General features: G+C 34.8%; 1 protein-coding gene across 2 annotated transcripts; it reads left to right on the top strand.

Annotated features, from left to right (window-relative positions):
* The first annotated feature begins 725 nt into the window (after positions 1-725).
* On the top strand, positions 726-26,455 carry LOC149805400 (malate dehydrogenase, cytoplasmic-like). 2 transcript variants are annotated; one of them, XM_089949932.1, is made up of 6 exons: positions 726-922; positions 8,833-8,931; positions 11,612-11,708; positions 14,879-15,057; positions 16,000-16,089; positions 24,595-26,455. In XM_089949932.1, exons 1-6 carry the CDS (start codon positions 920-922, stop codon positions 24,829-24,831), a joined length of 705 nt encoding a protein of 234 aa, XP_089806058.1. In that variant the 5' UTR covers positions 726-919; the 3' UTR covers positions 24,832-26,455. The 2 variants fall into 2 exon arrangements, with proteins under 2 accessions (XP_089806058.1, XP_089806059.1); XM_089949933.1 differs by lacking the exon at positions 726-922 and adding an exon at positions 1,220-1,830.
* The last annotated feature ends 54 nt before the right edge of the window (positions 26,456-26,509 follow it).

Below are 26,509 nucleotides of genomic sequence, written 5' to 3'. Positions count from 1 at the left end.
ATTTTTGGTTAAGAAACAGCAGCAGGGAGGATGACGACCAACAATGAGTGTTCGGGTGGGTAAACGAACACACATACAAACTTGAAAACACAAGCGACAAAGATAAAGTAACAAAATGAGCTAACCCGATTAGAAAAAAATATCGGTTTGATGTTATTGACCTTGTATTTGTATTTTTTTCTTTCTCTGTAGGAAGCTTTATTTTCAAAGAAGACTTGCTCCAAAATTGGTCTGTTCACCCTCCCTGCTGTTTCAGATGAACTGTCAACATGAAGAGAGGGTATTAAGAGGCGGAAAGATGCAATGTAGATTGCTGATTTGTGTAAAATAAAAAATAAAAAATAACGCACATAGAATCACTCGTGTATAAATTAATGATATGAACTTGCAGTATTCCAATATCACAGAATTAAAATTTAGAAAGAAAGAGGCAGCCCAGAATGTACATCATACCACAGGAGTCTGACGTTTTATCAATAAAGTACAGCGAAATCTCTGACAACATGAAATCACATTATCGGTAATATAAATGTTCATTTTATATTACCGATAAGGTGATTTCATGTTGTCAGAGATTTCGCCGTACTTTATTAATAAAACGTCAGACTCCTGTGATCATACACATAGAACATGCAAAATAGAATATATATCGCATATAAATAGAAAACATACACAAAAGTATCGCAGTCATCCTCTTCAGACATGTATGGTAAAATGAAACAGTGGAGGAGAGCAACTTGGTTCAAGTCACATGTTTACTATTGACAATTCGCGTGTGCTACATATTGACCCCGAAAATAGAGGGAGACGTCGATATGACAGAGAATACGTTTAGCTCAAAGTCCTTAGTTGCTCAGCTTTGTGCATACAAGTATCCTTTATTCCTCAACGACAGCAGTCAGTTCTTATAAAATACAAAATGGTAAGTCACAGATTGCGAACCTAATATAGCATATCTGCCATATATGCTCCCGAAGTCAGTAACACGACAATTTAGGAACCCTAATTTATAGATTCCACTTTGTTTTAGGTAAACCATAATTGTCTTATATTACTTTCCATGGCCAGTATGAGTACTTATCTGCAAAAGGCAAACTGTGTTTTTATGGTATTGCTGCAGATGGTACGGTAGGTCTACCGTGTAAGACTTAGGTTGGTGGGTGAGAGGGACGGGCGTCCACATCCTTTATTTTGACTGGGGGTGGGGCGTCGACATCTTACATTCTAGCACTACTGTCGCGATTTTTTTTTTTTTTGGTGTTTTTTTTAATGAGAAGTTGAGGAGGATCATTGTCATTGGTGTCATCATCGCAGTCGTTGATGTCAACATTATCATCATCATAATCACGATCTATGACAGCTTGGAATGACTGGGATGCCTCGGGTTACGGATGCACAATGATGTGATCAGAGATCACATTGGAATTAAAAGAGGGGTCGAAACCATCATTGCTGATAAGGAGGGGTTAGGAACGAGGGAAGAACTAACTTAAATATATTGTTAAGCTCCTTTGCCTATCATTTTAATGCCATAGAGTCTTTGTATAACATCAGTTTGTGAACAAGAAATAGAGCCTATATATGAGAGCAAGGCCAGTTAGGCTAACAGACACGGCCATCTTTAGGGGCGGGAAATACAGGCTACTATCCGGGACGCCAAGCTGAAGGAAGGGGGCATTTTAATTTTCGCGGAGTTTCTGGTATATCCTGAGGGGGGAGGTGGCGAAGAGAGTGAAGCTCAAACATCAAGTGCTGACTTGCGACGGCCCTGCTAACAACTGAGCACCCAGGAGAAATGTGTTGCCAAGATATGCACATAAAAGTTGTATAGTATGCATTTTTACCCAATATAATAATTTATGCTTATAATCAGCTTTAGTGACAGAAAGGTAAATTTTGTGTCAATGTTGACGTACACATAAATCAAATGTAACAGTTGTCAGTTGTAAAAATACAGGCACGTGTCAGGTTTAATATAGCTGCACAAATATTGGAGTCTGACATAACTAAGAAGTATAAACGCCTCTCATTATCGGCATTTTAGCATACACTGCAAACTAAGAAAATAAAAACAAAACAACCAACCAACAAACAAACCTTAAAAAAATAAACAAGCAAAGAAATCAGTTTGTGCTTCTGGTTATGGCGATTTTATCCTTTGGTCAAAATCTGTGAAATCAAAATAATAATTAAAAAAATGAAACTGCATGTTGCAACTTGTATCTCGTAATGGAAAGGACTCCCTTTCTCTGTTGGCTGCAGCCTGTGTAAGGTTTCTCCAGCTGAACTGAATCTAATTTGTTACCTTCTGTGGAATTTTACATGATCTTTTCACACAAAGTAAGTGAAAACCGCTGCCTTTAACATTCATCTCCCCCACTGAAGGAAATGGAATCAGACGATGCAGTGCCATGAAACATATACCATTGGATCTATCAGGTGATTATACTAGAATTTCTCTTAGCCTGACTCTTTTTGCCTCTATAGGACTTTTCGTGCTGACAGCAGAAAAACTGGATGCATTGCTTGCAGGTAAAAAATTTAGGATTTTACGTCGTAAAAGCTGTAGCTTCATCATCTTTGCCAAGGTTCCGATATGATCATATCTACATCTTTGTGTATCAAGCAGATATTTCTGTACTTCAGGTCTGTGAATTTCATTGGATTACATGATCCAGACAAGGGGAGAACACAATTTGCATGGACTGATAAATAAGCAATTTTCCTCAGCTGGTCCCAGTTTGCACAAATACTTTTCACTCAAATACACCTATAATAGCTTCCCTCTGGTACGTTGTTGTACTGTCGATGTTAAACTTACAATGCATGCTTTATAAGTCAATTGCCTCTACCATTTCCGGCCGATGTACAATGCACCACAATTATATGCTGTTGGTTAGTTGGCATTACATACTAAGGGAGGCAACTAATGAAATCCAACAGAAGTCACTAGGACAAGGCACTAAAATATATGTTCGATCCGCCAGGATGTATATAGGGTCATCATATCAGAACCTTGGCTCATGAAGATGTAGCCATGTGGATTAGCTCTGTAACTTCATGTACCAATACATAATGTAACGACAAAAACCCATGGACAGTAATTTTCACTTTGTTAATGTAATTTTTGTTTAACTAAAGTTTATATTCTGATTTTAAATGTTAGCGGGCTTTGTAGTGCCATAGTTTTGGGTCACATGATTTTGTATGGGTATATATACGTGCCAACTGTGGCAGCTACGGTGATGTGTTATGAAACAGTATTGTGTGGAAATGTCCGCTTGCCAGAAGAAGACCCAGTCTGCGACCAAGTCTATGATTCAGCAACCAGAGGAAGACCCAGTCCACGATCAAGTCTTCGACATAGTCGATGACTCTGCGACAAGTCTGCAACACAGTCTGTGACTCTGTGACACAGGCAGCAACTCAGCAATAAAGTCAGTGATAGAGTCGACAACTGTGACCACAGTCGACGACTCAGTGACCCAGTTGGCAATTCATTGACACATTCGGCGACTTGGCAACCCAGACGATGATCCAGTTGACAACCCATCGACCCAGCAACTCAGTTGACGACCAAAGGACACCCAGTCAATGACTCAGTGACTCAGTCGGCAGCAAGAAGCCAGGAATAAGATGGTATCCTGCTGGGGTAGATATCTTTTGCACTCTGGAGAGCCAGTCCTCAGACAGATTCAGCGGGGTATCACTCCAAATACAAAGACCTATCCTAAAGAACCTGAGATAGCGAGACTCTTGGTAGTGTAGCCGATGGAGTTTCTGCTACAATAATATATATACTGTAAATAAAAGACAATGTTGTAACTTCCATAACAACTATGCCTAAAAAAAATGGATCTTCAGCTAGCTTTCCAAGACAGTTTGATCAAACACGATAATAATTGTTCGTTAAAATTGGTTTCAACAAATTTATCAGCAGCTGGAGAGCATCCTGGTACCAAGGCTTGTGTCATCTTGTACAAACAAGGCTGATACTCTATTAAATATGGACACAGTACAAACACCGGTAACAAACTTCAAATTGTTGAATGACAATGACATTTCGTGTGATCTTTCCTGTGTTCTTAATTCTGGTAACCGATGGCTAGGCCATGGTCTAAGTTAAGCTGGTATTCCACAAACAGGTGTTACCTAGTGTGATATTTATTAATGGTGTCGGCAGTTTCACATTCTGAGCACAGGATTTCCTGAAATTATATATCCTTTGTCTTCCAAATTCTGACTTCTTTGTATTACCCTAGGTGCGCTTTTTTGTTGGGTGTACACAAATTTTGATTATCTTTCTTTAGTGCATATATGTTCAGGATCAGTGATCCAGTCAAAATAGATCTGTATTATAATGAGAGAGAAAGCTTTTGAAAGTAAAATAATTTTAAAATTTAAAAAATGTTTAGATATACACAAAAAATTGCTCCTATCTTGTCATCCTGCATATGAACAATGAAAAAAGATGAAGAAGAAAGAAAAAAATGCACCAGCACGAGCTACAAACTAGATTACAATGGAAATGGTGAGAATAGGTTTTCTAAATCAACTAAAATAACATGATCTTCACAGAAAATGTATTATATTTATCATGCCATCCTTTAACCAAAGGGTCACTGATACACTTTGTTTCATATCAATGATGCTTCATTATTTCAGGAAGATGCATGTAAATGAACAATGAAAGAAAAATATCACAATGCTATAGAAAGACCCCCCTTCCTAAAAAACAACCCAAGCATTATTATACAAATACTTAAATATCGTGTATTGATGTGGGCAGTTAATATTTATTTCCAGGAATACACCAGAGACTAAACCTGGACAACAGTTACACCAGTAAACCAAATTTGCAATTAGGATCTACTAGTTTCCATAGTATTATTGTACATGAAAAGAGGCATGTATTGTTTTGTTTTTGAAAGCTGAGTGTTTTGAACTGAGAGACCATACCCATCTGAATAAGAATGCGTTGAGTTCAAAGATGGTACTGGTTTTTAGCTCTACTGGTCGTGGATCAGAACAGCTTATGGGATGGTCTTTCGACCATCTGTCAGTTAGCACAAGTTTGTTATCACTACTCCTCATAAATTACTTTGATGATTACCATGAAACTTTATGCACACATTCATCCCATAGCCTAGTTTATCCTAAATGAAAATGGTGCTGCCCGGACATCAGATATGACCACCACAGCGGCTATCTTGAAATCCTTTTTATCGCTACTACTCATTAATAGTCATACATATAAAATGGTGTTTTCACTAAAAGACTTCTTATGACATCTAGTTGGTCCTAAATGAAAAGTGCCACAGCAGTTATATTTGAAAACCCTGTTACTGCAACTCCTTCTGAACAGAAATAGCTCAGAGTTTTCATCAAAAGACTTATTATGATATCCAATTGGTCTTAAACAATCCAACATGGCCGTCATGCTATGGACATCTTGAAAATCTTGTATTGCTACTTCTCCTGAATGGATGGTCTTACCAACATGAGGTTTTCACATCAACCATCACAAAAATGTTACAATCATTCTCACAACTCCTGCAGAATGGATGGTTGTATCGAGTGTTTACTAAAATTCTTCTTATGATGAAAATGGCCCAAGTCTAACTGCCAATATAGCTGCTACAGCAGCAGTCTTGAAAGTCTTCTTACTGCCACTCCTCCTGAATGGAAAGTTATATTGAAATTAATGTTTTTCACCAGTACGATGTCTAGTTGGTCCTAAATGAAAACGGTGATGGGCTAAGCTTTAATAGCCTTTAGTTTAAAAATCTTATCACAACCTTTTGTTCTGGATGGACATATCATCATGGGATTTTTACTAAAAGACTTCTTACATTGTTTTGTTGATCCTAAATTAAAATGGTGCTGATAGGACATCCAGTATATGGGCATTTTGAAAATCTTGTTTTCACTACTCTTCTTTTATGTAAAGTAATTTCGACATGGTGTTTTAATTAGAAGAGTTCTAAAGGTGTCTAATTGATCCTAAATGAAAATGAATAGCCTTCAATATGGACACCATAGTGACTGTCTTGAATTTTTTTATATATCTCTACTGCTCCCAAATGGATGAATATATCACAAGTACATTTCTTTTGATAAGTAAATGAAAATGGTCCCAGTTGTACATTCAATATGGCTGCTATGAGAGCTGTTTTAAAAGTCTTGTTGTCTTACAGCAGAGGAATCTTAATTTGGTCATGTCCATCTGTTTGTCTGCCCTGAGAGGCTCATTTGTAAGATTGTGCAAAAATAAATCATTGCATCTTCGCTAGCCAAGGTTCCGATATGTTAACCCTATCTACATGTATAGATGATTAACATATTGGAACATTGGCTAGTGAAGATGTGACATGTGCTGTCTTCAGCATTTTATGTTATCCATGTTTCGATAGGCATATATACAGACAAATTTTTTTACAAAGTTGGAGTTGGATTATATCGTAAGAACCACTAACTATTTTACCTACTGTACACAATAATATAACAATTAATTCAACAATCAGTTTTATAATACTTACGATCATAATTTTTTAAATGATCTGATTAGATGTTCAGGCCACTACAGGAGTTTTAACCATTATTTTAATATACACATTTATAATTTTGTTTGGAGACAAAAGTGTTGTTAGCATCATACAGTAAAAACAAACTGAGGCTGACAAATTAAATTTGATATGTACGTTTAATGTTCAAAAATGTATTTAAAAAACGTATAAAAAGTGAAAGATTGCCATTATGACCTCAAAATCTAATTAGTTATCTATACATAAATCCAAACACTCCCACAAAATTTCATTGCCTACATTAGATGGAATTTACTTAATCATGCCAACAATTGTTTTTGTTTGTTTTTTTGGCAATAAAAAGAAAATTTAATGTTGAAAACTAAGAAATGTGTATAAAAGAAGATAACAAAATTAATAACATTATTACAGCATCATAAGGGGCCCTGAGTGGCCGAGTGGTCTAAAGTGCTCACCGTTACAGATCACTGCTGTCTCACCTCTGTCTGCGTGAGTTCGAGTCTCAGGCTCAGCTAACGTTGGTACGTGAGAAAGCCTGCCGGTAGCTTTTCGTGGGTCGGTGGTTCTTCCCGGGGTTTTCCAGGGTTCTTCCTCCACCAGTTATACTGGCCGCCATGTATAGCCTATCTTGTGCTGAAAAAATGGCATTAAACCCTACAACAACAACAGCATCATAACATAAATATCATTGTTAATGACATCCTACCAGTGGCCCAGTAGGGATACAAACGAGACACACACACCCTTTAAAGACAACTAATTTGAAGCATCCTGCCTGACTGCATATGACATCCTAACTCAGCATGAAAACTATATCACGTGTCAAAGTTACTGTATAGCCATTAACAAAATTACATCTTATTTTTGTAAGTTTAATATACGATTGCATTGGAAACCAGTTGAAAACAATAGTTCCTCTACGGGAAATCCCATCCTGAAATTACCAATAATTCAGAAGAATAGTGATAACACGATTTTCAAGATGGCCACTATGGTGGTCATAATGTTTGAATGGCACTAATATGACCAACTAGACATTGCAAAGAAATTATTCAGTAAAAATCTCATGTTAATCCAACCATTAATTCAGGAGGATAGGTGATAATGATATTTTCCAGATGGCCACTGTGGTGGCTATATTGGACATCACATCAACACCATTTTCATTTTGGACTAACTATACATTATAAGAATCTTCTGGTGAAAACCCCATGGCAGTAAGACTGGTCATTCTGGAGGTTTAGCTATAACATAATTTTCAGGATGGGCACTGTGGTGGTCATGTTTGACATCATATTGCACTATTTTCATTTAGGACCAACTAGACACCACAAGTCTTGTGAAAATCCTATGGCAATACTACTTTTCTTTTGTGGTGAGTAGTGAAGGCAAGATTTTCAAGATGGCCACTGTGATGGCCATAATGAATTTCATCAGGTCAGCATTATTTTCAAATAGGACTAACTAGACATCATAAGAAACCTGGTGAAAACCCCATGGCAGTATGACTTTCTGTGAAGAAGGAATAATAAAAATATTTTTAAGATGGACACTTTAGTGATCGTACAGATATCAGATTGGCACCATTTTCATTGAAGATCAACAGGACACCATGAGAAGTCTTTTAGTAAGAAATCCCCATGGATATGACCATCCATTTATTAAGAATAGTGATAGCATGATGTTCAACATGGCTACTGTAATGTTCATATTGGATATCAGACCAACCCTATTTTCATAAAGGACAAACTAGACATAATAAGTATTTTATTTGAAAAACCCATGTTGATAGGATCATCCATTCATGAAAAGTAGCGACGACAAGATTTTCAAGATGGTCATTATGGTACCAATATTGGATGTCCAAGTGGCACAGTTTTCAATTTGAATTAACTAGACCATGTGATGAGCGTATTTATTAAGTTTCATGGGAATTCTCCATGTAGTTTATGAGGAGTAGTGATAAAAAATTTGTTGTAACCAATGTATGGATGATAAATGGCAAACAGATCATCCCATAAGTTCTTCTGGTCTAGAGCTATAAAGCTTATCAGTTGGAAAGTTGGCAAATCCTACATCACTTTTCATACCATACCATATTCTGAGTTTCATAACATAGGTAGAGGTATGTCAAAATTCAGAGCCATTGTGGCAAGCTGACTGCTGCTCAAAGTCTAAATCATTAGCAGTTTGTTGTGATCAATTATAACTAGTACTTGATTGACAGTAATTGCTATTGTCAATAAATTTGAGTGAAAGTTATGACATTTTTTTTTTTCTCCAACAGCCCAAGAGACTTGTGGTATTGGTAACAGAAGCCTCTCAACCTATGGGATACCATTTATTAAACCTGCTTGGAAATGGTGACACATTTGGTCCAGACCAGGTAAATCTGACAACCATGAACAGACATGCCCCACCCCATTTAATGAAATAAGCATGACCAACTTAAAAACGTAAACCAAAAATAACAGCATGTGGTTGGTCAAGTTGATCAGAATAACTACTTCTCTCTTGATGCTTCTGTCTTATTCTTTGAAATAAGTACCGTATATACTCATGTACAAGTCAGGTCCAACCGTGTGCAACAACAGATCAGGGTCTACGTTGTTTGTTCTACTGATCAGTCATCACAAGCTATATAGACTTTAATTTTAGGGAGAAGCGATGCTACACACACATGTGCATGCTTGGGGTTCTCTTATTTTTACGGTATCTTCTATTTCCCATTATGTATATTTGCATCCAACTTTGTTTTTAAGTAATACTTTATGATCAAGTAGAAAATTCTCTATGTTGGACATATATCATAAACACATTCTGTAAGTGTATGAATGCATCATATTCATGTGCAGTGTATTCATACTTGAAAGTGTCCATGTTTGGATGGAGATATATACATTGATGACCGGATGGAAGATGCATATATAAGTATCAGTAAAATGCTTTTCATACAATCATCATCATCATTACCCTTTAATTCCATAAATTGGTATAAAAGATTTAAACCTTTTGAAGCTTTAGAAGTCACATGGAACTTAAATGTGCTACTTCTAAGCTATGACAGTATAACTTTACAATTTATGAATTTTTCTCACTTTTTTTGTTTCGATTTTCTAAAGGCTTTGATAAAGTCAAACTCATTCATATTTAGCCCATCCTTGGATACTCTCATTGGCATATTCAAGTTCTTTTCACAAAGTTTTCTGATGTACTTGATTTTGATTCTGTTTTAAGTGTATAAAAAAGCCACATTTACAATGAACAGCAAACAGGTGATGTATCAAATGGTACACAAGTAGCATAGTCATATTAGGAAATGTTTTTCCTGTTGATATTTGTACAATCAGCTAATGAGCATTGTTGACATGTTCCTACCACAAGATTTTTGCATAATCAGTACTCAGTTGTGCACATTTCCTCATCAATCTCAATTTGCTTGGCAGTATGTGTGTGTGCAAAGTTTTGCAAGATTTTCCTTGCCAATGGTGTACTGAGCTTTGCAAGATCTTCCTTACCATTGGTGTACAGAACTTTGCAAGATCTTCTTTGCCATTAGATTACAAAGCTTTGCAAGTTCTTTCTTGCCATTGGTGTACTGAGCTTTGCAAGATCTTCCTTGCCTTTAGTGTACAGAGATTTGCAAGATCTTCCTTGCCATTGATATACAGAGCTTTGCAAGGTCTTCCTTACCATTGGTGTACTGAGATTTGCAGAAAGCTAATGTTTAGTTCCAGGTGACCCAGCACTCAGCCAAGCATCCTGCAACATTGATCCCAATGTATCTAAAACAAATAATCAGTCAGTTTTTATTTTGATGATAGTTACAACACATTGAAGTTTACACTATGAAGAAATGATCATACTTTTTATTTAACTTTGCTAATATCTGTCTATATAAATGACAGACTTCAATTCATGTTTGACTGCATAGTTTGTCAACAATACTGTGTATAAATATATTATTTGTGCAACTGTTTTAAATAAAATGGCAAATATTCAGAAAATATCTAAAATTAATTAAAAGACAAACTCTAAACACTGGCAGAGTCCCTGCTGATTCCTACTCACTGTAAATGCATCTTTGTATACATTTGGAGTGTCCAGCTATTAATACACATGCCTGTGAATGTGTACAGTTCTGTTTTCTTGCTGCTGTTACATGATTAACACCATTTTTGAGCACATGATAAGATATACATAGCGGCCAGCATATTTTGTGGAGGAAGAACCAGGGGTACCCTGGAATGAACCACTGACTCACAGGATGTCAAACTCTATCACATATCCACACTGGCCAAGCCCAAGGCCTGAACCCATGTGGACACAGATGAGATGTCAGTGATCTGTAAAAGGCAATTGCCTTGGATCACTTGGCCATCCAGGACTACATGACTTTAGTTTTGTTGGTGCAATTCATATTGATACCTGCAAAATACTGCAATACAGTTTACCTGGGACTACAATAATAATTACTTGGCTTGGTTGGGAGTGCATTGCAAAAACCATAAAATACTGCCCTAGTGTGAAGATGTAAATAATCACAGGATCAAGTAATTTTTCCTATCCTGACAGAGGAAGACAAGGTTACCATTCTTTTTTCCTGTCTTAGTCACCCACTTCACTTGACAGTATAACCCCCAACCACCACCATGCAGTTTGCTGTTGGATCCATCTTATAAGCAAGTATAATATATACCATAAATTACTTTTGTTGATCCAAAATGAAGAAAATATCTATTATTCCTAAACTAACAGAATGATGTACTTGAATTGAGAAATATAGTATAATATTTTGTTAGCATGTGTTTTTTTTAAATATTCAGCAACACTTTCATCAGTGATTGAACCAACATGAGCTTAAGAATCTGAACACATTAGTTATGAATATCTGATATCCATCTTTGTAACTTTGAATTTATTTTCAGCTTTAGCATCTGTCAAATGGAAGAAACAATTTGAAAAGTTTATCATTTGAAAAATTCTAAAGAAGAAATTCTATGTCATGAAAACAAACAAGTAATCGATTAACTAATTAAAAATATTGATACTATTATTTTTGACAGACTGTGGATTTGATGCTGTGTGATAGAAGGGAAAGAGAGGCCGAGTTACTTGGGGTAGCAATGGAACTTAGAGATTGTGCATTTCCTCTCGTCTCCAGTATGTGACTTAATTTTAATAAATCGCAACAAAAAGAGCCAGCATTCATTCAACTTTTACATGCTATTATCTTTTAGTGGCTAATGAACTTTTAATCAAATTTACAGCAATTATTTTATTATCGGAATCTACTCTTTTAATCAAATTTACAGCAATTATTTTGTTATTGGAATCTAATCTTTTAATCAAATTTACAGGAATTATTTTGTTATTGTAATCTACTCTTTTAATAAAATTTACAGTAATTATTTTGTTATTACAATGTACTTGTTTAATCAAATTTACAAATTTACAGTAATTATTTTGTTATTACAATGTACTTGTTTAATTAAATTTACAGCAACTATTTTTTTATTGCATTCTATTCTTTTAATCATACTTACAGTAATTATTGTCACTGAAATCAACTCTTTTAATTGTATTTACAGTAATTATTTTGTCACTGCCATCTACTGTTGTAATGAAATATACAATAATTATTTTGTTATTACAATCTACTCTTCTAATCAAATTTACAGTAATTTTGTCATTGCACTCTTTTAATCAAATTTATAGTAATCATTTTATTACAATCTACTCTTTTAAACAGATATATAGTAATTATTTTGTCATTGCACTCTTTTAATCAAATGCACAGTAATTATTTTGTCATTGCAGTCTACTCTTTTAATTAAATTTATAGTAATTATTTTGTTATTGGAATCTACTCTTTTAATCAAATTTACAGTAATTATTTTGTTATTACAATGTACTTGTTTAATCAAATTTACAAATTTACAGTAATTATTTTGTTATTACAATGTACTTGTTTAATTAAATTTACAGCAACTATTTTGTTATTGCATTCTACTCTTTTAATCATACTTACAGTAATTATTGTCACTGAAATCAACTCTTTTAATTGTATTTACAGTAATTATTTTGTCACTGCCATCTACTGTTGTAATGAAATATACAATAATATTTTGTTATTACAATCTACTCTTCTAATCAAATTTACAGTAATTTTGTCATTGCACTCTTTTAATCAAATTTATAGTAATTATTTTGTTATTACAATCTTCTCTTTTAAACAGATTTACAGTAATTATTTTGTCATTGCACTCTTTTAATCAAATGCACAGTAATTATTTTGTCATTGCAGCCTACTCTTTTAATTAAATTTATAGTAATTATTTTGTCATTGCACTGTTTTAATCAAATTGACAGTAATTATTTTTCATTGCACTTTTTTAATTAAATTCACAGTAATTATTTTGTCATTGAACTCTTTTAATCAAATTTAAAGTAATTATTTTATCATTGCAATCTACTGAAAGTAACAACAGCACTAAAAACTTTCTCTCAGTTCAAATTTTCCAAATCATACAAGAACCAACTCAAACAAAGAACAAGTTTAAATAGCCAAGTCAAGTCAACCTGTAATAGTTCTTCAGTAACATGTACCAATGTAATCAAGCCTTAGAAATAACTACCTTTGACTTGTGTATGCTGAAAGTTCTTGTATACACGAAACTATTTAAATCGGGTTGTGATATGATGCCTAATTTCTTTCCTTAAATACAACTTACTAGCTTTTTACTGTGCAAACACAACCTACTAGCTGTTTACTGTGTAAACACAGCCTGCTAACTTTTTACTGTATGAACACAACTTATTGACTATTTACTGTGAGCACAACCTACTAGTTGTTTACTGTGTTAACACAGCCTACTAGATGTTTACTATGTAAACAGACTGCTAGTTGTTAACTGTAAACACAACTTAGTGGCTATTTATTGTTTGAACACAACCAACTAGCTGTTCACTGCTTGAACATGACCTGTGTACAGTGTAAACATAACTTACTGACAATTTAATGTCTGAGTACAACCTACAAGCAGTTTACTGTGTGATCATGATCTAATACCTGTTTACTGTGTGAGCATGATCTACTAGCTGTTTTCTGTGTGAACATTATCTACTAGCTGTTTACTGTGTGAGCATGATCTACTAGCTGTTTTCTGTGTGAGCATGATCTACTAGCTGTTTTTTGTGTGAACATTATCTACTAGCTGTTTACTGTGTGAACATGATCTACTAGCTATTTACTGTGTGGACATGATCTACTAGCTGTTTACTGTGTGAGCATGATCTACTAGCTGTTTTCTGTGTGAGCATGCTCTACTACCTGTTTTCTTTGTGAACATTATCTACTAGCTGTTTACTGTGTGAACATGATCTACTAGCTGTTTACTGTGTGAGCATGATCTACTACCTGTTTACTGTGTGAGCATGATCTACTACCTGTTTTCTGTGTGAACATGATCTACTAGCTGTTTTCTGTGTGAACATGATCTACTAGCTGTTTTTTGTGTGAACATGATCTACTAGCTGTTTACTGTGTGAACATGATCTACTAGCTGTTTACTGTGTGAACATGATCTACTTACTACCTGTTTACTGTGTGAACATTATCTAAAAGCTGTTTTCTGTGTGAACATGATCTACTGTTTTCTGTGCAGGCATGATCTACTAGCCATTTTCTGTTTGAAAACAACATGCTAACCATTTACAGTGTGAAAACAATGTATTATCTGTTTACTTAGTGACCACAGACCACTAGCTGTTTTCTGTGTGAACATTATCTACTAGCTGTTTTCTGTGTGAACATGATCTACTAGCTGTTTTCTGTGCAGGCATGATCTACTAGCCATTTTCTGTGTGAAAAGAACATACTAACCATTTACAGAGTGAAAACAATCTATTGTCTGTTTACTTAGTGAACACAAGCCAATAGCTGTTGCTGTGTGAACATGATCCACTAGCTGTTTACTGTGCAGGCATATATACTAGTTGTTTTCTGTGCAGGCATGATCTACTGTTTTCTGTGCAGGCATGATCTACTAGTGTGAAAACAACATACTAGCCACTTACAGAGTGAAAACAGTCTATTAGCTGCTTACGTAAAGAACACAATCTACTAGTAGTTTGCTGTGTGAACATGATCCACTAGCTGTTTGCTGTGTGAACATGAAGAATGAAAAAAAAAGTTTATATATTTACTCAATGTCAATACAACATATATTATTATGGTACATGTATGATGTTCCAATTTGTCTCTTTATATAAGAATAGAAAAAGGTCATCAACTTCTCGTAGAATAATTTTTCTACATTTGTATTTTACAGGTGTAAGAACTACCTGTGACTTTTGTTCTGCCTTTAAGTCAGCTGATATGGCAGTTATTCTCCCTTTTCATTTACAAAGCCTAGCCCCAGTATCGCTGAATTTCACAATTCTTGAGGCATGTTCCTTTCCGAGTCTAGAGGGAGCCCTTAATAAACATAGCCAGAATTCACACTTTAAGGCAAGTGGAATCCAAACAAAAATACTTATTGATAGTTACATTGACACAATCTTCAAAAATTAAAGCTGAAACAATACAAAGAGGATTTTACTCAAGTGTACATATAAATAAAAATAAAACTTGTATGAAACATGTATGGTTGCTGTTCAACCACACCTAAAGTTCATGGTCATCAGAATCATTTTGTACATACATGTACTTTTTTATTTTTTCTTCCCAACAATGGATTTTTAAAAAAATCTACCCAATTCAGTGCATGCACTTCCAACTTTTTAGTTAAAGAATCCTGAGATCTATAACAGCACAAGCAAGCCAAATTACTATTATGTGATACATGGGGGATCCTACCATAGAGTTCATGATCTGACCAGTTTATTAAGCAAGTTCAATATATTTATATCTTTTCTAATAAATATGTTTAACTAACTTAATACATGTATCATGTTATCAGACTTTGTTTCCCATAAATAAGCTTATCCAACTTAATATCATGTTATCAGACTTTGTGTCCCATAAATAAGTTTATCCAACTTAGTATCATGTTATCAGACTTTTTGTCCCATACATAAGAGTTTAACCAACTTAATATCATTGTATTACACAGAATTTGCATTACTTATTTTTATATCAAGGTGATGTTGTTGAGTGATAGTGTAAATCACAAAACACAAACTTTCAGCAAATTTGGCAAGGAAATTGTAAAGTACTGTACATATATATACAACTGAGCACCAACAATTCAGTTTTTCAGCAAAGTTCTGCTACATATGATGACATGCCAGTAGTTTTAAAAAAATGTTATGGTGCTAAAATATAAAAATTGTGAAATACCTTATATTCCAAATGCCTAACGAAACATTTATTATTAGACATTATGAGCTTAATTAGTTTAACTCTTATGTTTGTTTTGTTTTGTAAATGTTTATATACTTCTGTTTTCAGCATGCAAAGAAAGTCAGCCCAAAGGGTCCCATGTCAGGAGCCTTCATGATTGCTAATTTTATCAGTGATACATATGCAACAGTCACAAAAGTAAGCTCCCTTTAATTATCATTAAATGTTATATATAAAAAAACACAAAACAATATTTGATTCACATGTGGTGGAACAGGATATTAAATATATTTTTACTCATAATTTTATTCTTCCTCAGCTAATATAACCTAATCATATGGTTGAGAAATCTTTAAGTGCTTTGAGTCTGTTGTAAGTAATTTTAAACGCTGCTAAGAAACCAATTTTTTCTGTTGAAAGGTTTCTTCAGTAATACTGACTCAGTCATAATACTTGAGGAGAACTACCACTACCCTGCACATCCCGCACTCCCAGGCTAAACATTTTAGCTAAGAAAGCTAAACTTACCTGCCCACATAGGTAGCAGTTAAACTGAGTGATCTTCCTATAACACAGGAATTATCACTAAATCCCATGAATGCTTCAGATTACTAATGGAGTGGAATGCATGCTCTCTTAGCAGGCTGTACATGCAGGGTAGCATGGGAAGGAGCATCTGTATTGTGATCAGGTAAGTCTTATCAAAGAATCTTATTTTAGTAGAAAAAATTGGTTTCTTCTTCAAAAATGTTACCTGATCTTAATACCTTAGGAGAATTGGTAAGAGGCCATTTCTGGTCCCCAGAGGTATGTAAGGGAGCAATTACACCATATACATAGGCAAGGCATTTATGAATGGGACAACTTTCCCTCCCCATAAATCCAGGAGAAGTTATCAGCTCTCATCTTTAGGAAGCTGCCAAATGACTAGGAAGACAGCCTGTTCTGCTGTGGTAACATATTCCAGGAGATCAGTCTCAGCTGTTTGGGATGAAAGATCTCATAAGCAGAAGGTTGATAAAGTTAACTCAGACCTGCATCTCACGGCTTGTTTCACTCAAAAGCAATGCCTGTTGCAACTGCCCTGACTTGACAAGCCAAACACATAGCAAGTCCATTTGATCATGAGGTAATTCTTGATATACAGAGTGGATAACCCATTTTTTCCAGGATGAAAGTGCCTTTCCCTCTTTGAGAGGCAGAATGGATGGTGTCTTGCTTGACACACCAGTTCTTTTCAGTTACCACTGTTGAGTTCTCACCAGGTCCTGTGGAAGACCATGCGATGAATGATCCAGGATAAAAAAGATAGTTCACCACAAGATACTGATTTCCGAGGAACAGGAGCCTGCATTTTCTGTGTCTGCTGCTGGGGTGTCCATGTGAATAATTGGAGCATGGGTCTTATAGAACATCCTACTAAAATTTGATGGATGGTGTCTATTGACACTAGCATCCTGTAATTGTCTAATGTAAGCAACCCAAAAGATCAGCAACTTGAGCAGATATTTTGAACTTTGGTTTGTCTTTCTTGGTTAGTACATAAACTCATGCTGGAATGTTATACAAGGCTGTTGATGGAAATGGAGTGGGAGAATAAAACTATGTTGGCAACAAGCAAAATGCCCAGAAAACAGTCTTTTCTTGTTATAGTGAGATGTAGTAAGATGATAGAGTTTGTGAGCATACTTTGTTGTCTGATGAATGACACTGAGGTCTCCTCTGTAATCTGATATGTAGCTGAAGAAGACAGGGGCAGGCCATGATGCTTGCAGAATGTCCTGATTGGGATATGGTCACTTCTAAATGAAAACTAAGTGACATCCTATGTTTACTAGGGTGCTGAACTGGGCACACCGGGTGGATTGAATAACTAGTAGCATTATGCTGGGAATGCTGATCCTTGGGTGTGCCTATGTGGTGTGGGGTATGCAAACTGGACAAAGACTTTTTTCCATCTGGCTTAAAGGCTAATGTAACTGTTTTGATCTGATATATGGCAGAGCCTGATCATGATGGAACTGTGCCATTTTATCTTGCATGACACTGTCCAGTTTTTTTATGTTGGGATGAATATTTGATTTACAGAACTGGTCTGTACTATTGATGTATGAGACAGTACATGAGTATATGAGTTGGCTTGATTTGATCCTGATCTTGCTCAAATATTGCCAATAAAGATGATTGGTCATCTAACCCATGCAGTATGAGACCTATTGGTTCCACCCAAAAAGAGTTTTCATGTTGAGTTGATATGAGTGGAGCTGGAGTTGCCTCTGACCAGGATAACATGGACTGCTTCTTGGTTGATGAGCCTTCCTGAGATACCCCTTGAAAAGTAAAAGTAAATAATTAACTGAAGTGAAATCAAATGTAATGCCATCCCTCAAAGTGCACGTCTGCATATTACCCCCAGTAATGTAGCCCACTGACATTAGATCCAAATGGAACATACTTGACATGTATTCCGGAGTGGCATCTGGAACACACAGAATGGATTCATTCCAGTGTTTCCACTGTTTAAATAACTTGCACATGGTTGTCCCCATGGTCTAAATCTGTCAACAAAAACAGAGATGACAGTATATACAATATATAACAGGTGTAGCTAGGCATGCACCCTGATTTATGAACTCAAGAGAGTGGACATGCAGTGCTACACTAAGTGAAATTTTCCTGCAAGAAGGGCTCACATACCAAAATTATGAAAGTATGGCTAGGACATGTAATACTCATGAAGTGAAAGCTATAAAATAAATTTCAGGATAAACTTATCTGTACGAATGACCAAATTGACAGTCTGTACAAATGAAGTGTTGCTTTTAATAACTAAGAAGTGGACACTATGATTAAAAACCATGTATAGAAAACTTAACTGTGAATATTCAGAAGCAGAAATTATACAGCAACTTTTACTGTACATAAAATAAAGCTAATCATATGTTGTTAAAAAGCTTAGGCTGGATTTGCTAGGTAGTGGTATTTTTCCTGTGGTATTATGATGAAGTAAATTAATGTATTTGAAGACGAATCACCCAAGCTGAACATTGTCTTGGTACTCATACAGTCTGAGCCAGGAGAATACAAAGTGAATGAAGCCAAAAGCAGTTACTACCAATTCAATCCAGCTGAAATACCTTCATAAATCCTTGGAAACAGGAGTACAATGAACACTTAGGGTTGCAATAATATGCACAAAACCATATTGTGATATACACTGTACTGTGATATAGCAAACTCATACAGTGCTCAAAGATTTGTTTTTAGACACAGGTCCTAGGCTGTTGACTTAAATAAACTCACAAGCCCTGATCGAAATTCAAAAAAAGCTCAGAGTCCAATTTCCACATGCCCAGATTTTCCCCTTTTTAATATTGTCACACAACATTGCAATAGCTTCAGTTCGAATATAAATTCAATTGAGTTCAAATGGGTTTGAAGGTAATGCAAGTGTTATTAGTGTTCATCACTACGCTGGTGTGCTTCACAAAACTTTCAAAAATATAATACATATGGCTTAAATATTCTAATTCAAGGCAATAATATGTATTAACTTTTGTTCTTGTACACACATCTTGCAGCTTTCTGATTTTCTTATTGTCTGTTCTACTTCCTGATCCTCCCTATGCAAATTAGCACACTGGACTCACCCCCTGAAGCCTTCAAACACATCTCACTAGCTATTGGCAGCCAGTTAAGTAATATGTGAAATGGTGGTTTATACCTGACCTCTTTGCCTTTGATTGCTGCTACTTAAACAGCCCAAGGTATAGTTTTACATCAGCTCCAGTTATGTCTGTTTACTGTTTATACATGCTAATACATATACTACATGCTACTACAGGCATATACTGATACAGAAAGTGTTGTTTTTTTTTTTTTTTGAAGATTACTGAAAATTGTGTTTTCTCGAAACACGACTGTGCTGGGGGTTTGGGAGTACAAAAATCGTAATTTTAGCATGATACATAATGCTTCAATCTGATTAAAATCAGATTTCAGTTTCATGAAGGACAGTGGTGATCTGATTTAGATTGATTCATAATATGGCAGGTATGTCAACATCTTGAAAATATACACTATTTACAAATTTGATCAGCGCGATCAAAGTTTCCTCTGGCAAATAATGTTTTTTTTTGTCAACAAGCCTGATGGGCACCTCACTTAGAATACAGGACGGGCCTGATCTGATACTAGAGGGGCATCGGGCATTGGGCTATGAGATTTTTTAAGAACTGGCCATACTGCAATACAGTAACACTTAATGAAAACAATAACATAATCACTATAATATTTACTTCTTGAAAAACACAACATCTCCAAGTGATGTTACCTTGAAAGACTTCAGTTGGTAGTCAAAGGAATATATAAAATTAACATAAAAATGAAACAAGTCTACAAACAACCTGAAAGCAGTCAAATTATCAGCAGATAAAATTCTCACTGCCATTTCTAGTCTATCTGTGTTTTAATTTAAATTTTACAGGAGCATTGTTTTAAAAGTCTCCAAACATTTGATTGATAACTTTTATATTTTTTGGGCAAGAAGCTAATTAAGTCACTGCATATTTTTCTTAAGGAAAATTAACAAACAGAGTCTGAACTCAAGCAACCTTCTGTGCAGTTACAATCTTGTACTAAAGATTCTCTCTCTCTCAGAGCACGAAATAGGCTATACGTGTATAAATGGTGGAGGAAGAACCCGGGGAAAAAAACCCCCAAAAAACCACCAACCCACAAGAAGCTACTGGCAAGCTTTCTCACATCACCACACTGGCCAAGCCTGAGACTCAAACCCACACAGACAGAGGTGAGATGGCAGAGATCCGTAACAGCGAGCGCTTTAAACCACTCAGCTACTTGGGACCCCCCAACATTATTAGCGATTCATTCCTGAACAAGTCAACCTCATGCTTCACTCTGTCATGTCTGGATTAGGTCAGCTTGTCCTCTCTGACAAATATTAACATCACCCAAAATAAAATTCTGAAAATTAAAATTCAGGTCTACACACCTGTCGGTTATTTTAAAAAATGAGTCAAGGTTAATCAGTATTTGAAGACAAGAAAAGGAAGTTAACGTGACATAAGCATTTTGAACAGATCATGTATTGCACACGAAAAGCATCAGATGTTTGTTTAAATGTTTTGCTCTCTTTTTATTTAACAGCAGATGTTGCATGCTGTGTTGTATGTACATTCTGGCCCATTAATACAAAAATGAATTATTCATGGCTCCCATGCTTTTCTAAAAATAAATTTCTGGGTCATTTCCATGGTTTTGTTTCCTGGAAGAAATTAATTTTTTCAGCGTTCACCTATGACCATTACTGACTGGAATTAAAGAACATTTTAGATTGTAAAACATGCATTTTCTAAATCTAAAGACGTTTCTCTTTCCAGACTCTCCAAAATATCTAAGTCAGAAAAGATGATCATGTACAAAACCACAAAATGTATCACATGAAACAAGTTTGATTATATTCCTATAAATTTGCATGTAAAGTTATTTCAGTGTACAGAATAAAAAATTCTAACATTATTTTGCTGACCTGCATTATGTTGCCAGCTGGTAACAACAGAATGAACATAAATTAGTTATCTTTTTCCTTTCAGACCTTTAATTCTAAAGAATTCTATAGCACTATATATATATATGTGTGTCTTATAGAAAGTAAACATATCCTATCACAGTATAAAAAAACAATAAACGCAAATATTTAAGATCTTGTCTTGTAACAAGAAGAATTTAACCCTAAATTTATTTGTGCCAATAAAATCCCAAACAAGATTTTTCAAACAACCTAATTTCCTTAAGACGACCTGGTTAAAAATCATGTAAAAAACATTTTCAAACGGGTTGATTTAAATTTTCACAAAAGTCCTTCAAAATTATATAATGCTGTATAAACAAGGGCTTAATTGTCTGTAAAATTGACTTGTCTTCTTGTAATTCATTAAACCAGTCCCAAAACCTGTATTGATACAGGGGTTCATATAATTTTTTAATATATAATACAATGGATGACAATTTCTCATTTCAGCTCTGAGATTCAACAATTTGGACTACAAATTTGGCTTAAAATGAATAGCAGTCTGTTTTCTAATCTGGGTTTCCTCCGAATATTCTCACACCATTTTTCATACTGGGACATTAAGATTGAGGTTTAGGGTCATTGCATTTGCACAGCGGAAATTCAGAATTTGCCGCCACCATGCATAGTGACCCATGGTCGTCACTTACCAGTGGTCCTAGCAAATTTAAACTTATGTTCTATCGACTCATACCTGCATGAAATTGATAGGAAAATTATTTATTTTCTCAGAAATGACAAGTATTATAAATGTTATGTCTTTAATCCGCTGACAGACTAGATGAAACTACGACATAGATGAAACCTGACCCTGTATTTGCCATTTGCATTACTAGTTTCATGACTTCACAAATCTCAAACGACGACATCCGAAGTCCAATTGTCACGTGATATCAATAAAACAAACTCTTTTTAATATTGTTGTACAGAAATTCAATTATATTAAATGAAAGTCAGATACTTTTTGTAAAAACCAGCAATCTGGCCAGTCTGATTTATCAAGCAGAGAGCAGATGTCAACGTGCTAGTCACGTGATACAACAGAACTCCAGAAGTTGTTCATGGAATATATAAATATGGAGAATTTGGTGTTCTTTCGTTTTTGTATTTTAATTACAACCAGCATACAACTTTCATTTAATATTTTTAATTTTTTTCTTTCACTACAGCATTTGAAAATGTGGGTTGTTAGATTTGTGTACTAATGCGACTAGCAGTGCACATCGCGAGTACCAGGTCACATTTCATCGACGTCGTTTTTATCATGCCTTTCATTAGATTAAAAACATAATGATTTTAATACTCACAATTTCTGAGAAAATAAGTAATTTTCATATCAATTTCATGCAGGTATCACTCGATTTAATAATGTTTAAATTTAGCTAGGCCATCCGGTAAGCAGCTACGCTTTGCCACCACCATTTTGGCCTCATGTGTTGCTAAACTGGTTAAACGAATCTAATCCACTGAGCATTTGGATTGACTCAGCATATGTTTATTGGATGCACCCAAATGATCCATACAACACCCTCCGAATATTCTGGTTAGAACTCGATAAATTTAACTCACGATCAGTTTAGTTACGACTCAATTAAGTGATTGTTTTGGGTGTCAAGTGGTGGTGGAAAATTCCTGAGGTTTTCATCAATATTTGCAAAATTCAAGAACTTTTCATGATCAGGAATCAAATTATCATTTCTCGAGACTTTTTCCACATTTCCCAGTAGCGTGGGAACCCTGTTTATTGTTGAGGGACTGGTGTATTTACAAATATGGACTCTTGTGTACTGTTCATGTAGTGTCATTACGAACAGGATATAAATATCTGAGTCAAAGTGAAGTTTATTACTGGAAAAAATATCCCCAGGTCTTTACTTGCCACCCCAGAATTAAACTTTGCCTTAGTAATGGTACTGTGCATCTTGTTTTACATTCTCTTCAAATCCTGTGCTAAGTGTACATCTTGGGAAAAAAAGAAAATATGTTTGTTCAGTTAAAGTGGAAAAACTGTTTGCTATACAGAGATTTGTTGGATGAAAGCAAGACCATGATAAAAGCATGGTACAGAAAACTGCATTTCAGTATGTATTGCCCAACAGCAGACATCAGTATACTGATACTGGCATGCTGTTGCACTCGAAATGGCACATTATACAACCATGCAGGTTTGATATTCCTCTATGTAGGCTTGAGAAGGGGCATCCCTGACTAAATCTTATTGACCAAGTTCTCTCAATGACCTGAACCTGTTATTAAGGTATGTTTTTATATATATATATATATATATATATATATATATATATATATATATATATATATATATAAAATTGCTTTGCAGAAAACATTATTTTCTAATTAGGTTTACCAAGTCCATGACCTCTGACATTTAGACCTCAGAGTCTATTTGATTCTTTATTACTGCAGGTACAAGCCATTCAGTTTAGTCAAGGAACATATTCTACAACAAAAGTAATGTATAATGTGTATCTTACAAAGTCCATGGAACTATAGTAACCTTGATCTTTGAGCTTTTGACCACATAATGCATAAACCTCTTTCTTACCCTATGTGCAAGCCATTCACAAACTTTGTTCATGGAACAAAGTCCAGAACTAAAGTTATTATACAAAAGCCACTCTTCTTTTTATCCTTCCACATGACCTAACCATTTTACCCCTAGAACAAGTCTTGTTTCTTACCCCAAGTGTAAGTCATCCACAGATTTTGGCTAAACAACATTGTTCAGAACTGAAAATTTTATGAAGAAACCATTTTTTGACGTTAACCTTTGTCTTTTAACCTGAATATTGATAGGCTTTTTCCTTACCCCAAATGCTAGATATTTACAAACTATGGTCTTAGAATGTGACCATGACCTTTTGACCTCCAAATTGATAGGTTTCTTCCATACCAAATGAGCAAGCCATCTACAAAATTCAGTAATTGTAGAAGGTGGAGAACTTGAGTTATTGTGCAGACAAGAAATTGGTAATAGATGGACAGAGAGAGAAAATCACAATATAGCATGCTCCATCCTATGACAAGCAGATAAAATTTAGTTATTTATTTGCTTTTCATCATTTAAGTTAACTATTATTTTCTTCCAATAGAATTCACAAGGACATTTCCCTGCAGAGGATGGGACAGTTAAAGAAGTGCACAACATACCACTTGCAGAATTACAACAAGCTTATAATATGGATGAATCAACAGACAACCCTGTATCATTCCAAGCAGACAATTTCCAGAACTGCATGATGGTGATATGTGACCAAGATGACAGTAATTATACTTCTTGTTATGATGACAGAAAAACTGAATATGATACATTGCTATCCAGACTGTGATTCAGGTAGCAGGATTGTAATTATCATTTTAAAGAAGCCATACTGGTACATACATTAGAATCTTAAAATTTATTAAGAACTAATAAATCAATGATTTACCTTAAACTATAAAAAAGAAAATATTATGTGTAAACTAGATCCAACTGATGTGCTGTACTCCACTTAGCTAATGCAGGGTTATATTAAAAATGTAACCAATCTAAAAACAGTTCATTGTCAGTTGGAGGAAAAGAATTTATTTGTGTACCCTCACATTTTGATTCTAGTCCATAAGTGGAACTAGGTTCATCTTTTCAGCTATCATTTTTGTACTCTCAAATTTGAATTATAATCTAGACAATGTAGAACAGACACCAAATCAAAGAGATGACATTAACTACACAAACAATTTTCATATGGATGGAAGATTAAACAAGATATAAATGCATAATTGCTTATACATTTGCACATAAAAATGTGTACAATGAAAAACATTGAAAAAAGGAATGATTTTGGTGTGGCTTTTTATTTACCTTGAAAAGTTATAAATTAGGTATCCTTTAATGTTTTCTATGGAGATTATATGTAGATAAATACGTGTCATTATGAGTAGAATTGAAAAAGATGAAACAATTTTTTAAAGAACAAAGCTGAAAGATGCACCACACACATGTTGTGAAGTCTGACAAAAAAAATTCTACTTGACATTTCTTTCATTTCTGAATTAAAAAAAGATTGTAGAGGATATACAAAATTAATGAGACAAAGTTATTCCTAGTATTTATTATGCATTTTGTAAGTCTATCTTGGTAACAAAAATATAATATGACAATGATTAGTGAATCAGTAAAGTGACGCAATGCGTATGTTGTTATAAAGTACTCATGACATTAGACCCCTTGTTGAACAAAAAACCTCATGAGTGAAGCTGCAGCTGATTTTGGGATTCATTTTTTATTTTGGGTACATACACTGTCCTAAACAGACACCTCCATCCACTGACTATGCAAGTCAAGTACAAAAGTTATCAATACAATTGCATGTAAAACCACTGAGTAACAAGAAATATACTTGTTATTGAGAACCTATGATGAGAGCAAGACTAAATTAACATTTTGATATGCTGCTACTTCGTGTATGACCTGGTCATTATATCCATCACAACATCTTTGTAGTGTGCTTTTAAAATGCTCCCTTGTGCATCAAAATGTTCATTACTGACTTGCATATTCTGTGCAGCAATACAAGGTTGTCGAATAAAATTACTTGAACAGTCAAAGTTTACAATCATATATCTGAGTACGTTTATTATTACATATATCTCATATATATGAATTTATGTGATTGGTATCATGATATCATGTGTGTGCTCCAGTCACATAGGTTCACATAGCAAGATCAGTTTGACTGACTGAACAATTGGCATGCTTGTATGTGCTTTGTTGACCAAAATACTTACATGTGACAGATTTTTTATATAAACTGAATTGACATTCAGAATTTTGGACTTTCTGGATTGAGCCTATGGAAAAAAGATCACAGGAGAGAGATCCACAATGTACAAATTCCATAAAAATGAGTGATGTTATAGGCACAAAAAAAAAGTTAAAAGGAAATTTCATGAATAAATTTATGACGTACAAAATTTTGTTGGTTATTTATTTTGGAACCAAGAATTTGAATAATAAATTTTTATTTA

The sequence above is a fragment of the Sinohyriopsis cumingii genome, chromosome 2, assembly GCF_028554795.1.
Source record: "Sinohyriopsis cumingii isolate HCF-2022 chromosome 2, ASM2855479v2, whole genome shotgun sequence".
NCBI classification, from domain to species: domain Eukaryota; kingdom Metazoa; phylum Mollusca; class Bivalvia; order Unionida; family Unionidae; genus Sinohyriopsis; species Sinohyriopsis cumingii.
The sequence above is the reverse complement of the archived record's forward strand: the minus strand, read 5'-3'. Positions and strand labels throughout refer to the sequence as shown.

Bases quoted from the DNA above. Each gene is read 5' to 3' on its own strand.
- LOC149805400 (XM_089949932.1), top strand. The intron at 11,709-14,878 runs GTATGTGACTTA...TGTATTTTACAG, and splicing joins TGCATTTCCTCTCGTCTCCA to GTGTAAGAACTACCTGTGAC. The intron at 15,058-15,999 runs GCAAGTGGAATC...TTCTGTTTTCAG, and splicing joins GCCAGAATTCACACTTTAAG to CATGCAAAGAAAGTCAGCCC.